This window comes from Macrobrachium rosenbergii, chromosome 53 (genome assembly GCF_040412425.1).
Source record: "Macrobrachium rosenbergii isolate ZJJX-2024 chromosome 53, ASM4041242v1, whole genome shotgun sequence".
NCBI lineage: Eukaryota > Metazoa > Arthropoda > Malacostraca > Decapoda > Palaemonidae > Macrobrachium > Macrobrachium rosenbergii.
This window is the reverse complement of record NC_089793.1, coordinates 20,521,019-20,538,575: the sequence shown is the minus strand read 5'-3', so window position 1 is coordinate 20,538,575 and position 17,557 is coordinate 20,521,019. Positions and strand designations below refer to the sequence as shown.

The following is a 17,557-nucleotide window of genomic DNA, read 5'->3' as shown; positions in this document are numbered from 1 at the left end:
AATCAGTCAAGTAAGTTTTCTGTCCAGCCTCATGTACAGCTGTGAGCAGCTTAGGGAGTTCCAAATCGGTTAATAAAATTAGACCGAAAGGTCATACGGCTCAGGCTTTCTTCAGTTTCGTGACCTTTATGGACTGAAAATCAGTAACGTCATGATTATCGCTCTCTATTGAGGTACGAGTTTTGTTTGTATGCCTTTGATGTTTATTTGTTTTCCATTCTGCGATTACAAGTTTTTTTTGCTTTATCAGTTTCTCCCATTAACCATTCATTTTTAGTTTTCTGTAAAAGAAAACTATTGAGATGGCTATTTGTCTGTCCGACCTCACTTTTTCTGTTCGCCCTCAGACCTTAAAAATACTGAGGCTAGAGGGTTGCAAATTGGTACGTTGATAATTCACCCTCCAATCATTAAACATCCCAAATTGCAGCCCTCTAACCTCAGTAGTTTTTATTTTATTTAGGGTTAAATTTAGCCATGATCATGATTCTGGCACCGCTACAGGCTCCAACAACACATCCCACCACCGGGCCGTGGGTGAAAGTTTAATGGGCCGCGGCTGAAAGTTTCATGGGCCGTGGCTGAGGGTTTCATACAGCATTATACGCTGTACAGAAAACTTGTTCTCTGAGTTTTCAGTTATTCTAGTACAGTCGGCATCAGGTTCTTCCGAAACGTCTCTCGTGCGTTTAATTGAAAATAAACTAAGTCGAAATTCATCTCATAACTAAGAGGAACGAAGAATGGAAATGGTTTCCAACTGGAAAAGAAGAAGCAAAGAATCTAACATTCATTTCAGTGTTTGCATTCATTTACAGCACTTCTTAATCCACTACCCTACTGGTTTTCAGTTGCAATGATGATATCCAACTCGGTTATCTTCCGTTGTGTTATCGCTTTAATACTCTCTTTTCAGCACTGAGCAATATGTCTACTGTGGGCAGAGATATGGTGAGAATAACGCTGTAGCATGAAAATACCCTTCGTGGGATTCTACTACCGCTGGCGTAAGCACATAAAGCATCTTATTATCTTCTTTTCAACGTGATTAAAATCAAAAAGAAAATATGCAGACTACAAGTGAGTGATTAAAATCAAAAGAAAATGTGCAGACTACAAGCGAACTTCAAGCTTCAATAAAGCACGTACATGTTAACTAAATAACAATAAGAATAACCACAACTCTGGTAATTGTATATCTTACTACGAATAATTTTCCACTTATTAAAAAATGACCTTGAATAACAAGTTTAGCTCAAATCTGGAATTATGCTGTGCACAAGGAAATCTTTTCTTTGACTGGGTGTTTTATTACAATATGTTATTAGCCTACAATCAGTTCATTGCGGGGAAAACTGTCACGCTCCAGTATTTAGCCTTTTGCGAAACATTTGGACATACTAAGACTTTTCCGAAGGGGAAATTTCATAGACAGAAGAACGTGACACACTTATGGATGGTGTTCAATTCTGAAGTCTGTTAAGTGAATGTTTCTAGTCAGAAACTCATAGGCTAACGTAGTCCTGCAACTGAAAAAACCGTTAACTTCATGAAAGCAATATCCCTGTTGATTTGCTTCAGGCAAAAATGTCCATTCTCTCAAGTCAGTGAAATATCTTTAAGATTCTCAAAATGTTAGGTAAATTTCGCTCAGTGGGCCTTCACATGAGATCGAAGACCAAATTTTGAATTTCTTAGTTTGCTAAAATGTTATCATTTTAGATGGAAAAATGGGTATGTCACAAAATCAGACCTTAGCTCCTCACCAGAGAAGATTCTGACCTCTTTACTGGAGTATTGTATGTTGCCCTTTTTCCAGACATCACCCCTTGTTATTGGGTGGGAACAAGCTGCATTTCTCATGCATTGATAGTCAATATTTATGGTATATTTTACAGGTCCAATAGTGTGACTTCCAAATTCCACCATGCCTTTCCATAATTCAAATAACAAAAGGTTATTTAATTTTGAAAGCATTATTTTTGGCATAAGAAGAAGAGTAGTAGCATTCTCTACTTGAACAATGATAGTAAGGTTTTCTTCTTTTGAGAAATATCCACTCATAATTATTTGTGCAATTAGGACAATGAACAGACAAAGAAACAATCCCACCAAATTAAAAAAACATCAACGAAAATCCTATTTGTCCTTTGACCTTGAAGCAGGACTTGATCTTGACCCTGACGACACTTAGCATATCAGCATCATTAGCTTGAATATAAAGTTGATTACCATATAGTTCGAAAGTGTTGGTCACCAGTAAATCCCTATTTGAACTTTGACCTGTGCAACCTTTACCTTGGCCTCAATCTACACATGAGCTTCATTAGTGGAATATGGCTATCTGGTGTAAAGTCTTCTCGTATAACTAAAAAGACCAGAGTTAAATTTATATCTGACCTTTGACTTTAAGTATTACCTTGACCTTGTACCAACGGCAGCTTCATTCATGGATTATGCATATTAATTATAAAGTCTCTATCGTGTAAATTTCCAAAGTTCTGGCCAAGATTATACTCATACTTGAACTTTGACCCACTGACTGGTCGAAAGTTACACTCCTAAAACGTAATCATCTCTTGCCAGTCTCGAAATCCCCTGTGGTAAAACTTTCGTAATATCCACGTATCATTAACCTTGTAAGAAAACCGACACAGACAGCATGCAAAAAAAAATCAATATTTTTCATGGCGGAATATGGTGATTATCGTTATAATAAACAACTGAGGGAGCAAAAATTGTCAGAAAATTTTTCATGGCTGGCGTATGATGCCTCCCACCACTTTTCTATCAACTCGCAGTTTATGATTAAGCAAAACCTGTTAACCGCGCCAAGCGTACTACTCGCAGAAGTTGAGCCCTCGAGACAGGGTGCGTAAGTCAAGATCATTGTCTCAGCGTCCGTCTGAAAGCAGCGAGAGACATGAGCTCCAGCTTTACGTCAGTGTAATCCCACCACCTCTACATCTTTCATGGTCCTTTCCCCGGCACGTCTGCCACGAATCCCTTATATTCACTGGTCCTATCACCACGATCCTTAGACCAATTCTTATGACCCGGATAGTTCTTTCTGCTGTTGCTCTCTCTCGCATTTTCCCTTCTTTCTAACCCAAAACTATTTCTTCCAATTTTCCCCACCAATTACTCTGTATATGTGCGTGCGTGTGTGTATGTGTGCGTGCGCGCCAGTGTCAGTGCCGGCTCACTTGCCTTCCCGCTCAGCGTCACTGAGCGCTTGACTCACTACTCTACTGCCTTCAGTGGCGTGGCAGCCGTCGTGGCGTAGGTCGTGTAGGACGTTGTGACTCTCCCAGCCTGCTCTCACGCCACTCTCATGGAAGGTAGCCACAACTGTGAAAAAAACAAAAGGCAATATCGAGTAATTATTTTTCGCCAAATAACTTTGAGGAACCATTCACTCTGTTCCTAAAAGGCGAAAGAGGCTGGATTGCCAGATTACTTAGCCGAAATGGGTGTCAGTGTGCGATAACTTATCACGAGTGAAAAAGACAACAGCTTTTAATTCATTCACTGGCAGAAGCAATGAGTGTGTTCATTCATGAGTTGTGGTGTAGTAAGTGCGGGTAAGCTTTATGTGTACATTTCACTCCCTGGAGGGAGAGGAAGTTACGCCAATTCATTTGTTTCTTTATTCAAGAAAAATTGTGCTGGTGTTTCCTCTGTCAACTACAAAAGTTTGTTCTTGCACAACATAACGATACGCCAGTTGGACCCAAAAGACCTCGTTGGTAAAGGAGCTGAAGATGGTCCACACGATATTCGAGCTTCTGCCTCACAAGAATTACACCATTCTTCAAGACGCCGAGTTTTTGCCACAAAAGGTAAGATTCGAGTCGCTGCTTAGAATGATATCGGAAGGGGACTTGCTCGCAAGTTTGCTTGCAGGCGAACATTTCAATTTGAGTTACCTTTGAGAGCTGCTTGTAATTACTAAGAGCGCGTTGCCTTAATGCATGGTAACGAACGTTACCAGAAATGCTGGTAATAATAATAATAATAATAATAATAATAATAATAATAATAATAATAATAATAATAATATCTGCATATAGCACGAAACCAAGAAAGGATAACGATATGCCCAGTAGTAACATGAAGGGGTTTGCGTTTAAAAACTAATACTTAAACTGAATTTCAGCTCCATGCTTGGTTATCGTGTTAATTCAAACGTATTTCTTTGAATGCTATAATTGAATGTGTTAACATAAAAACTTCAGCATGTATACATTTTGTATGGCTTACAGAATGACTATATATATATATATATATTATATATATATAATATATATATATATATATATTACTTATATATATATATTAAAAAATATAATAACCTATGATTTATTTTTAGGGGAATAATGAATTTTTGTGCATATTACTGAAAACATGAATTAAAATAACAAATACTTGGAGAAGATCTTGCAGAAAATGTATCCTTAATGTGCCGTGAAGATGTACAAAATTTCTTTTTACTGCCTCATGCACCGATATGGTGTCGCCTATAATATGGGATACATTTTACGGATAAAGAAACATCTGGGTTTCTTAGTCACAAGGAACTTGCTCAGCATCAGTTTTTAAAAACCCACACTGTATCAGAAAAGACGACAAACAACGCATGAGGCAAAGAAGAGGTTCTTCAGACCACAGTTAGGCCTAAACGATGCTGACCTTTTCAAAGTCTTGGAAATGAAACCACAGGAAAAAAAGCACCAGACATGAAACACCCAGGATTAATAGAGTATTAATCCTGGAAACACCCGCCCTCGACAGTAGAACATTTCTATGAAGAAGGTGTGCAGAACTCACTCGACTGACATTGTTACTAAATGACAGCAGAGTTGTTAGAGAATAAATCAAATAATGAAATAGAAGAAGAATCTCGTACAGAAGTGACAGGAATTGAAAAAGAAGCGGAATTGCTACAATGCGCAGACGACGACACATTAATGTTGATAAAACACTTCGCGACCCTTCTCCTGACTTCAGAGAACAGGGTCAAAGAAAAACCAAAAGAGTCTTGAAGAGGTAATAAGCCTTCTGAGTTATGTAACAGACGATACTTTCAAAATTATTAATTTTAAAAAATGTTTTGAGTGTTTTAAATGTAAATCAAATGACCATGAAATAACAAGTAAAAATGCGCCGAAGTTTCTTCGGAGCAATCGAGTTTTCTGTACAGCGTATAATGCTGTATGGAACTCTCAGCCATGGCCCATGAAAATTTCAGCCACGGCCCGGTCGTGGCCTGTGTTGTTGGCACCCAGACGCACGGTCATGGCTAACATTAACCTTAAATAAAATAAAAAACTACTGAGGCTAGAGGGCTGCAATTTGGTACGTTAGATAACTGGAGGGTGGATGATCAACATACCAATTTGAAGCCTTCTAGCCTCAGTAGTTTTTAAGATCTGAGGGCGGACAGAAAAATTGCGGACGGACAGACAAAGCCCTCTCAATAGTTGTCTTTTACAGAAAACTGAAAAGGGTGAAAGTTTTGTTAGTGACATGTTCGGACAAAAGACAGCTTTTACCAAACATACGTAAAAGATAATACCTGATTAAATTCATAAGTATTTTGTTTTCATACCTTGTTAATGGATTTATATATACAGGTTTTACATTCGTAATGAGTAGCTCTGCAGTTGTAAGCTTATGGAAATATTTCAGTTTGCTTTATTCAACACGTTCAGTGCAATGAAGTTATATCTTCAACAGAACCTCTAGGTTTTGGTCCTGAGTTTATTCATTTTATTTTGCTGTTGATATTGAAATGTAAATTTTTTGTATAACCTTATTTCTGATGCATTTTTCCTGTAAAAATAATAAAATTATGATTGGCCAATTCATTGAGATGTCATTATCTATTATTTGTTTTCTTGTGAAAGTATGAAAACTTATTCAAATTTCATACTGTAACATAAGGTAAATGCAGTTATTAATATTTTATTTGTAATTTAGGGCGCGTCTGAAAGTTTACCATGAGTTTTGCTTCTCTTGTAAATGAGTAAGAATAAAAACTAAATTTAATTTGTAAAATAAGAAAAATCCTGAGCTGAAATAAAGGATATTATTATTATTATTATTATTATTATTATTATTATTATTATTAAAATTGTCTTGTTTTATTATTTTTATTATTATTATTATTATTAATTATTATTACATTTTTCTAATTTTTTTTCATAAATTAAAAATCTCATTATGATTAACTCAATTTTTTTTAAGCTTTAACAAAATAAAAGAATGTTTGAACTGGTTTTAATTTCTACTTTTTAATGAATTTCATAATCATAATTATTCAATTTTTTACAAGTATTCGCTATAAAATATTTATTCAAATTATTCTGAAAAAGTATAGATAGATAGAATATAGAATTTAGGCCAAAGGCCAAGTGCTGGGACCTTTGAGGTCATTAAGCACTGAAACGGAAATTAACAGTAAAGGGTATGAAAGGCGTAACAGGAGGAAAACGTCGTTGTTGCACTATGAATCAAATGTTAGGAGAGAGTGGAAGGTAAGATGGAAGAAAGAGAATATGAATGGAGGCACAGTAAAAGGAATGAAAGGGGTTGCAGCTAGGGACCGAAGGGACGCTGCAAAGAACCGAAGATTATGCCTGCTGTGCTCCGCATGAGGTGCACTGACGGCAATACTCTCCTACGGGGTGAAAAAGTATAAAAATTTGATAGATTTCTTCTTTTAAGAATGTGACTACTTTCAATAGAATTGGCGGTAAAATACTTTAGGACAGAAGACCACAGGTTAGAAGTGACACACCACTACTAATATCTTTTACATAAAAAACAAGTAAAAAATGTACCAAAGTTTCTTCAGCGCAGTGGAGTTTTCTGTACGGCGTATAATGCTGTATGAGCCGCGACCCATGAAACTTTCAGACACGGCCCGGTGGTAGCCTGTCCTATAGCGTTGCCAGACGCACGATCATGGCTAACGTTAACCTTAAATAAAAATCAAAACTACTGAGGTTAGAGGGCTGCAATTTGGTATATTTGATGATTGGAGGCTGGATGATCAATATACCAATTTGCAGCCCTCTAGCCTCAGTAGTTTTTAAGATCTGATGGCGGACAGAAAAAGTGCGGACGGACAGACAAAGCCCTCTCAATAGTTTGCATTTCCAGAAAACTAACTAGATTTCGCTATTTCTAAATTCCGCAATGATCAAAACGCTTGTAATATTATGCGCTGTTTTATGTTCACTGGTGTCCATTGTGGTAGGTTTCTGTTTCCTGATAGTAGCAGTTATGACTTGGACCATCGACGGATGGGCTCTTGTTTGTCAATTTTTCAGAAGTTGCCACCAGATTTGCTGGAACAGCAGCACCAATATGCAGTAAATCTACCTAACTGTCGAACTTCTCAGTTCCAGAGGTCCTTTATCCATCACAATACGGGACTGTGGAACAGTCTTCCAGAAGATGTTATGCAACTGGAATCTCAAAAGTTCAAGCGAAGATGCAATGCACTGCTACCCTAAAGCACTTCTTGTTTTTAAATAATTTACTTGCAGTTTTATCTGTTCATTTATTAATTTGTTAATTTACTTTTTCTTTTCTAATAACTGATCTCTTCTGTCTATATTTCCTATTGCCTGCTGTCGCTTCTTTCAAATGGACACCATATTCTTTGGAAGCTTCATTTTCAAGTTAGTGGGGCCCTGCGGGCTTGTTCCATATGGACAGGGTTATCTTCCGAATGATAATAATGAAATAATAATACCTACTGTATATTTTTCAACTGGCAACACCAAATGACGATGATTTCATGCTTTCACAACCTGTGGTATCTGTGAAAAGTTCATTAAAAAAAAACTGCCATATGACAAAGGATTATAATTTTTAATAACATTTAAGACAATTTTTTTTACTCTAGAATTGGAAAAAGTCTGAAATTTGAAAATGAATGTGAAGCTTTAACTTTTCTTAAATGTGTTACTGCAGGATCCTGTCAACATGTTGGAATAATTTGCTTCGATATCCTGTTACCCAAGTTATTTGTTATCCTTTGACAAGCTTGGGTGCACTGTAACGTCTCATCACGAAGCACCGAGACTGTGAACAGGTACGTTTAAGGCCTTCGCCTTTAGCCTACAGAGTTCCTCCACAAACCTCTTGGCGTGAGGAAAGTGCAACTAGGTACGATACTGTCTCTGAACCAGCGGTAATCCTCCTACAAGGGGTTCCTATTGTTTCTTTGGCTGACTGGCCACCTTCTCATTTCCTCTGACATCAGTGGAGTTGGGAATCTTGTACAGTGAGGTTTAGTTATTTTGACTTGATAGTTTGTTTGTTATTGGATGATCAGAACAAAGTAAATAAATGAACTCTAATTCTCGTCACAAGTCATCTAGGAAATTTAAACATAAAATAAACTTTAATAAAAAGCGCGAAAGTCATTAAATTTTGAAGTTTTCGTTAGGCAGGTATTATTATTGATATTATTCGAAGATGTTTTGGACCAAGTATGCCTTCAAGTTCATTACTTTATTGAGATTTCTTAAGGACCTGTGTATCACATATAATATTAGTAATAATTAATAATGAATATTAGTAATCATTAATAACTTACCAGTTATGAAAATGATTATTAGGAACTGTTACAGTAATAATGTTAATGCTGGCAGTTTCTGAAATAAAAATTCGAAATACAAAAAGTTCTGAATCTTAATTTTTAAAAAATAATGGATGAATAAAATAAACAGAAATCTACACGTTACCAATATGGAAGTGAAGAGGGGCTAAAACTGATAAAGAGCATGACATAATATGACACAATAACATTACAGATCTTTTGAATTACGCTTGCGGGACTGTATTACATACCAGCACAAAAAAATAGGGCTCATGTCCAGGAATGATTTCTGTGTCTTATCTTATCTTATCTTAAGGGGGGGGGGTTATGCACCTCGTGCGGTGCATTGTAGGCATTACTTAAGGTTCTTTGAAGCGTCCCTTCGATCCCTAGCTGCAACCCCTTTCATTCTTTTTACTTTACCTGCATTCATATTCTCTCTCTCTTCCATCTTGCTATCCACCTTCTCCTAACACTTGTTTCATTCATAGTGCAACTGCGAGGTTTTCCTCCTGCTACACCTTCCAAGCCTTTCTGCTCTCAATTTTCGTTTCAGCGATTAGTGACCTCGTAGGTCCCAGTGCTCGGCCTTTGGCCTAAATTTTATATTTCATTCCATTCCCTGGACGCATGAGGTTATTAAAAAAAAGAATTTAAAATGAATGAATTCTTTCACATGCAAAGCATGAGGTAGTTTTGTCTATGTTCCATAATGAAAGATTTATTGTCCTCCGAAAAATATCGCATAAGAGAAAGTAATTTTTTTTGTTATCCGACTTGCCATTCCACTTCTCTTGCGTATTTGTAATGTAATCCTCTTAAACTTCAGTTTATGGAAATCTACCTTTTTAATTTCATTTTCCCTTTTTGCTTGGTCCAAATCCCATCCCTCCCACCTCAATTTATTCCAATTTCATTACTTTCGCAAGAATCCCGACTCCCTTCTCCTTTACAACTTTAATTAACTTCAGATGCACTCGCTTTTTAATTTCATTAACTCCGCCTTACCACGACCTCGGTTCGTTTCAGTTACTGTCTTAATTTCCAGTGAGCCCAACGCTCTAAAACCTCAACTTTGACTCCATTTTCTTTCATGCACCAACACAACAGTCACTATATTTATAACTCCATATTTACCATGTTCCTCAAAGCATCTTTCTCTCCAGATGAAGCTCACGAAAAACTTCCCAAAATTGAGAATTCAAAGTTGGTGCCTGGCTTTGTGACGAGTTTGTTTCAGTTTATGTAGTCGGCACGGTTTTGGGCGGAAGCGTTAACGTTAAGTAACGGTAAAATTCGTGAGAAATACATTGCAAGGAAATACTGCTAATAACGCCATAAGGAAGGATGAATTCCCAGGATATATACTGTATATGAGTGTGAGCACGACGGGGAGGACGTAATACGTACTACGGTTTACGCTAGATCTAATCAAGGGTAATATAAGTTGAGCAACAACTGCTCTACACAACGTTCTTCCCTTGAGGGAACAAGGAAAGTCGTGCCCTTCCCCTCCTAAAATAACTGGGAGTTTCCTTTCCTCTCTGAGGATTTAGTTTTGCTTTTTCATGTTCCTCTTGCTTCTTTTCCTTATCACTCCTTCTATTCATAAATTCAGCCTGTGTAGTACCCCTTTATTGAGTAGAGAGAGACAACAAGAATTGAAACTTTTTCTCATCAGAGATTTTCTAGATAGCACGAAATCTTATAAAAAAAGTTTTATAAATTATATACATATATATATATATATGTATGTATGTATGTATGTATGTATGTATGTATGTATGTATGCGTATAATACACACACAGAAGGTGCGTGTGTGTGAGTGTAGGTTTTAACAAATATTATCTTTCAGGATTATGGAAAAGTGTTTATAACTTCGTTGGGGTACGAATGCTAGAATGAACGTGGAAGTGGTAGGTACTGAATTTCCTTCTATATACTTTATATATATATATATATATATATATATATATATATATATATATATATATATATATATATATATATATATATTATATATTACACATACTCATACTTCTTCCAAATAGTAAGAGAAAAATAACCGACGAATAACTTACGCCCAAATGGAATTATGTATGGCAAATCCATCTATCCTGACCATGACTTGAACCCATGCCTCTTCGGGCTGGAAGTAGGGTACCGGTAACCTGATTTGCAACATAATCTTGGTAGAAGGGCATAATAATGGATTATTTTTGGATCAACGTTTGGAAGTATAAAAGAGATAGGTGAAAAATTTTTATATTTTATATATATGTATAAATTTATGTCTGTATATATATACACACACACATATGTACACAGACATAAATATATATACACACAGTCATTAAGCTATAAATGTTGTTTAGTATCCAATTCGCTCTACCCCTTAAATAATACCTGGAGTTAATCCTCGGACTATATATGTTTGTGTGTATACGCGTATGAGTGTGCGTGTTTGGCTCATATACCCTTTTAACTTCTCAATCTCCTCGAACGTTTTTTTGCATACAGGCCTTTGTCCGTGGGGAAAATAAACAAAGAACTATCACCTCCCGAGGCAGGATTCGAACCCAGCACACACAAACACACACACACACATATATATGTATGTGGGTGTGGAGTGTGTGTGTGTGTGTGTGTGTATTGGTGTGTGTGTGTGGGTGGGTGGGTGTTTTCCACTGTACACCTTTCTTTCCTCCTTTACAGGAAATGACATCAGAGGGGTAAATCCCCCCCCCTCTCTCTCTCTCTCTCTCTCTCTCTCTCTCTCTCTCTCTCTCTCTCTCTCTCTCTATATATATATATATATATATATATATATATATATATATATATATGTTTGTGTGTGTGTGTATGTGTGTGCATTTATATATGTATGTAAGGGAAGGATTACATATAATATGAATGAAAAAGTAAAGCAGGCAACTTGAATATAGAAAAGGGGGAGAATAGCGAGGTTTTAAGCAAGGAAAGTGTTTAAAATGACGTACTTATGTGGGAAGTTAGCAGTTAAAGGGATCAGACTGTACGGGGCAAAATCATGGATCTAGAAAAGCTAATGTCAGAACTTAAAGGGAGGCACGGTGGAGGATACTGAAGATGATTAGTACAGAAGGTAAGTTCATGAAGGTGATTACAAGATTTGCTTGGGAAACTAAATGTTCGTCAGTGTTTTATCAGGGAGGAGTAACCGATTTCGTATCAATACGATTCTGAGGCAAGGGAGGGTTATGTCTCCATGGCTGTTAAAGATCTTTGGGGAAGGAGTGATGTAAGATGTCAGGACAGTAGATGTGGCTGCAAAACTGTGGGTTAGAAAAAAAATGCATGTTTTTGTAAGTTTTTGCAAGAGAAGAAAGTGACGAGTAAATGTGGGAAATAGTAAGATTGTGAGGGTAATTGCAAACAGAGGAGCTGAATTTTAATATGGACAGTTGAAGTATGGAAGTGGAAGATTTGTATTGGCATTTGTGAATAAACAATTCAGGTGGTGCTTGAGTGAGAGAAGAAGTGAATTGAATTGAACTGAATTGAACTAAATTGAATTGAATGTAGAATTTAGGCCAAAGGCCAAGCACTGTGACCTATGAAGTCATTCAGCCCTGAAACGGAAATTGACAGTAAAAGATTTGAAAGGTGTAACAGGAGGAAAACCTCGCAGTTGCACTATGAATCACTGTTAGGAGAGGGTGGAAAGTAAGATGGAAGAAAGAGAATATGAAAGGAGGTACAGTAAAAGGAACGAAAGGGGTTGTAGCTAAGTGCCGAAGGCACACTGCAAAGAACCTTAAGTAATGCAAACAGTGCACTGCATGAGGTGCAATGACGACGCTACCCCTCTAAGGGGAGAGAAGTGAAGCAAGGAAAGAAGTAACCACGGTGCGTGGGAAAAATTGAGAGTAGGATTGTCATGGCAGCCAAGGTAGGAATGCCTGAGAAGATTGTAAAAAATACTTGATGACAAAATTTGTATGAAATTTTTGCTTCTCATTTCCTAGTCCTTATCCCTTCTCATGCTGAGAATGCTATTACTGCAATGCTAAAATAATTGCTTGCCCTATTTGAACATGGGTATCGTTAAAAGAACTTCAGACCGAGAATGGCATCATCACGAACTGCTTTTAAATAAAGATTTTGAAGACCAAGAGTCAGTCTAATTTTTTTTCATACTCTTAAAGAACTGGTCTTTTCAGTTATATCAACCCAATCACGGTAATATTAACAGTAAAAAACTTTTTGTGTTTTCTAATCCCTCTGTTTATCCTATGGCGCAGTAATTCAAAAAGCTAAAAGCGTTGTGTGTATTATGAACATGCATTACCGTTTTATTAAAAGAGTACACGCCAGTTATGAAACGGGTACCCTAACACTCTTTTCTAGCCCAGATAAGCTAAGAAAAAAAAAGGTAGAAAGAAGGGTGGCAACTACCGAGGGAAGAAGCGATAGACCTGCCTCTTGAAGGCAGGAAGGTTATAGGAGTCGAGGTCAACAATAAGAGGAATTAGCTCTCCAAATACTGGTAATGTGATCATTTGTTTTGGCATATTGTTGGCTTTTGGATCTCTGGCCAATATTCTCTCTCTCACCAAATATCAATTAGAAGGGTGCTTAATTTAACACGATGAATTTTAGGTAATACTAATATCGTGTTTTCTTCTCAGGCAAGGACTAAAAAGTTATCAAGAGAAACTGAAATATTAAAGCAGATGCAATCAGGAATTAAAAGCATAATTTTACTTCCTAAAATAAAAAAAACAAATACCTTTGTACAACTTGCATACGACTAAATGCCGTTAGGCGGTGGAAGGGGTCCGGAGCATGATCCATAAACAATACTTTTCTGTGAAAGGAATATGGTCGGATATGAAATGTGAGACGCAGTTGTTTACATTACGATTTTTTTTTTGTTTTTTGCAAATAAAAGGGAATCATTTATATCTTTTATCATGAAGCGTGAGGAATGAAGAGCATGCAAAATTTACAAAATTGATTTCAGTCTAATAAGGATATGTTCATTGTACTCACTTTTGTAATCCTACACAATCAGGTTACAGTGACCTACCCGGAAAAAATGAAGTAAAATAATTTTCAAATCTTAAGTTATAATAAATTAGGTCCACTTTTATTGAGTTAACCGCCTTTCTTATTTTATATTTCCAAAACATTATGGAGCTTTTAGCCTTTGAGTTATTTGGAAAAATCACTACTTCAGATTATGATGCACCAGAATTTTTGAGCAGTAGCCTGATCGTTTTATGACTGAGAGATCCTCTCCATCGCAACGCAAATAACACTTCGAATGACACTGATGGATATTTCCGAGCGCCTTCAGCCATCTGTTCGACCCAGATGGCTCAGATGCGCATTCGTGGCTTAACTTCTTGATGACGGCATTCATCATAAACTGGATTTTTATCGGGCCTTTTTTTTCATCATTATTCTTGAACTCCCTAATATGGTGGGGATGGTGGCGCTCCATCAGAATGGAGATTTTGATGATAATGTCATACGAAACGTGCACATGTAGCAACCGCGTGAGAGGACGGTTAGATCATTTTCGTTTATTTCCTAGGAATTAATAGACTTCCCTCCAGAAGGTAATTTAGCCACAGTCAAGTTTCCTGCTATTTCATCGTCATTGTCAGTTATCCCTCTAATGCGAAGGAACGACTATTATCCTGAAGAAGCATTCTGGGTCTAGACTCAGTATAACGATGCCTAATTAGGCTGTGGATGTTCGTATAGTATTATGAAATTCCCTCAGTTTCGTCTTGTTTTACCTCAGCAGCAATGCCTCCCTGGCACAAGCAATGGTAACATTAGTAACTCTGGTAATTATGAATGTAATGTCTGATAAATGATAACGTGATTGGAATACAGAGTTTAGGCCAGAGGCCAAGCACTGGGACCTATGAGATCATTCAGAGCTGGAAAGGAAACTGAGAGTAGGTAGGTTTGAAACGTGTAACAGGGGGGAAAACCTCGCAGTTGCACTATGAAATAATTGTTAGGAGAGGGTGGATAGCAAGATGGAAGAAAGAGAATATGAATGGAGGTACAGTAAAAGGAATGCAAGGGGTTGCAGCCTGGGGCCGAAGGGACGCTGCAAAGAACCTTTAGTAATGCCTACAGTACACCCGGCAAGGTGCACTGACAGTAATACCCCCCTACGTGGGATAAATGATAACGAAGCAGAGGCACAGAAATGGGAGAAATTCACACTTTTTTGTATTTTCGTGAACACTGCTAAGGTGATCATTTTCAGAATAAGTATTTTTGTTTAAATACATTAAAAGAAAATCGGTCTAATTATCGCCATAATTTATTTTACTTAAGAACACGGCAGTAAAAGCACAAAATTGTAAATGGTGTTGCATGTAGATGGTTTATGGGTCCACTTCAAATTTTTTTCCTGTAAATGCTTGTACCTAAACACTTACTGATGCGTGTATTCTGTACTCCTTTATTTAAGTTGCTTAAAGATCGGGAACTTGTCTAACGAACTACTATGCGGAGATGAAATAAAAGAAGAAAATCTGAATATATCGAACTGCATATCATTATCATTTGACTTGTAAACAGAAAAACTTTCGCTTCTTTAGACAAACAAGTAGATTTCTCACTTCTTATCAACTTTAGATATCATTATCGTCTCGAGAAAATTGCGACGTAAATGAAATACTGCTGGGAAATTACGGACATTACTTCTGGACAATGGTCACCGTCAGTGGCCACCTTCGCTTACACTCCCCCCCCCTCAACTCCCCACCTTCCCCAAATTCCTACCACGAGTTCCTGGCGAGGAAAGATCTCGCAAAATTTTCCGACATTTTTTTAAGAATCCTGCGTCATGAAGCACTCACATAGACGTTAATTTTTTTCTTTACGTGTATGACAGTGACACAATGAGCATGCAAAATATGCACCTATTTATACATATAAAAACAGATTAGACGGATCATCCCATAGATCTAATGTTCTCTCTCGTTCTCCCTGCAAACAAGCTCCAGATATGGGTTGGGAAAACAACTTTAATGTTGGGCGCTAAACGGGTTCAAATGTAGCTGCGACAGTGATGCTGCCTTGCCATTTAATTGGAGAGAGCAGTCCTGGTTTACATTACATTAATTCCCCACTTCCCCGCCCCTCTATCCTCCCTTCCGCGAGCTCTCTCCCACCCCACAGCAGCCCCTACCACCCGAGTGTGACGCGCATACACACATAACGCACGCACACACACACACACACACACACACACACGCACACACACAACTCCATGCAGTCAGTTCCAACAATCGGGTTTTCTCCTCTCCAGCATCCCTACACCTTCTTCTACAATATGTTGTTTCTTTGCAATTTCGGTGCCTTCATTATTCACAGACTATCCGCTCTGTTCATTTTTCAGACCCCTCTCTACTGTAAATTGTTGTCTACTACACACACACACACACACACACACACACACATATATATATATATATATATATATACATATATATATATATATATATATATATATATATATATATATATATATGTATGTATATATATATATATATATATATATATATATATATATATATATATATATATATATTCTATACACTTTTAGACCTTTTAGGACCTTCTGAGAGTAGCACCAGATGAGTACAGCCTGCTAGTTTCTCAGGAAGGCTTTGGGTATATGAAGTTGCTAGTCCAATGTCCTTTAGTAACTCCACCAGACGCCGGTATCATTTCACGAGTGGGTGAGTTGGTTGGTGGTAGACCAGGAGGGATCTACGTATCTAGCAAATGTAACACTTTGTTGCTGAAAATTAAACCTGTTTCAGCATTCATTCATTTGTTGTCGATGATTCCTGTTGTTATGTGTGCCTTTCTCCCTTGAGTTAGCAATGACACAAGGGAATTCTGAGATCCCAGACAAGTAAATCCATGTGATATTTTACAAACTCAGACTGCAATCTCAGTTGATCGTTCTGTAACTGTCGGCGAGCATTCTCTTCTACTTTTCAGAGGACGAGTTTTATTGACGTGAGGACGGAAAAGCAGGGTACTCATCTGGAGTAATTGTCATAATATGGAGATAGGCTAAGTCTGTGAATCATGTGAAAGCACGTTCTCTGTCTCTGTGCCCTTGACTGGAGGGCGCAGGGGTCCTCATTGTCTGTGATAGTTTGTGTAATGATTTTTGAAAACTTCTCAAGGGATGCTCTCTTCTGTAATGCAATCCTGATATCCATCATTGGTGGTAAGTTTCCAGCTACAGTAAGGGTGGTCGCCTTATCAGATAAGTGGACAAAACTGCATGGATCACTGCATTCTCATGGTCAAATCTATCTCAACATCCACTTATCCTCAAGTTTCAGCCACAGAGAATGCGTGAAAATTAAGAAGATAACTAAAAGAAGATATCCTTGTGCATGAACGAAAATACTAGCTTATGTAAGTATATACGTTCATACACCTGAAAGTATACACACACACATAAACGCAGGTTAAGTAACAGACAGGCTAGCATGAAGCCTTCCAAGAGTATTGGTTGTATCCTGAATGTGGGCAGCTTTAGTGTCTGTGTGAGGCATCAAAGTCATCATAATATTACTTCATACTATTATGAGTTTAGTGTGATGAGAGAACCTATTATGTGCTTGTTCAATATAAATCATGGGCTGATTTTCTATGAGAGTGCTGTATATTAATTTTTAGCAGAGTTGAAAAAACCTTACAAAGTGACTTTAAGACCAATTACAAATTTAAAAGATGCGTATCATAATGCATTATGACCAAATGCCCGACATACATCAAGTCAGATCTTTATCAGTATTACTGTTACTTCATTAGAAGTACATCATCACCATCATTCATGTTTTTACTGCCTGTTTTCCTTTTTCGTGGCTAGAAATCTGTTCTCTCTACTGTCAAGTCGT

At 37.3% G+C, this 17,557-nt stretch overlaps 1 protein-coding gene across 1 annotated transcript in view; it reads left to right on the top strand.

The window, feature by feature from the left end:
- Positions 1-3,258: 3,258 nt before the first annotated feature.
- LOC136834339 (uncharacterized) overlaps positions 3,259-17,557 on the top strand; it is a 40,178-nt gene continuing 25,879 nt past the window's right edge. The window contains exon 1 of the mRNA XM_067096843.1: positions 3,259-3,842. Coding sequence (XP_066952944.1) covers positions 3,765-3,842 — 78 coding nt within the window. The 5' untranslated portion in view covers positions 3,259-3,764. The remainder of the gene's footprint in view (positions 3,843-17,557) is intronic.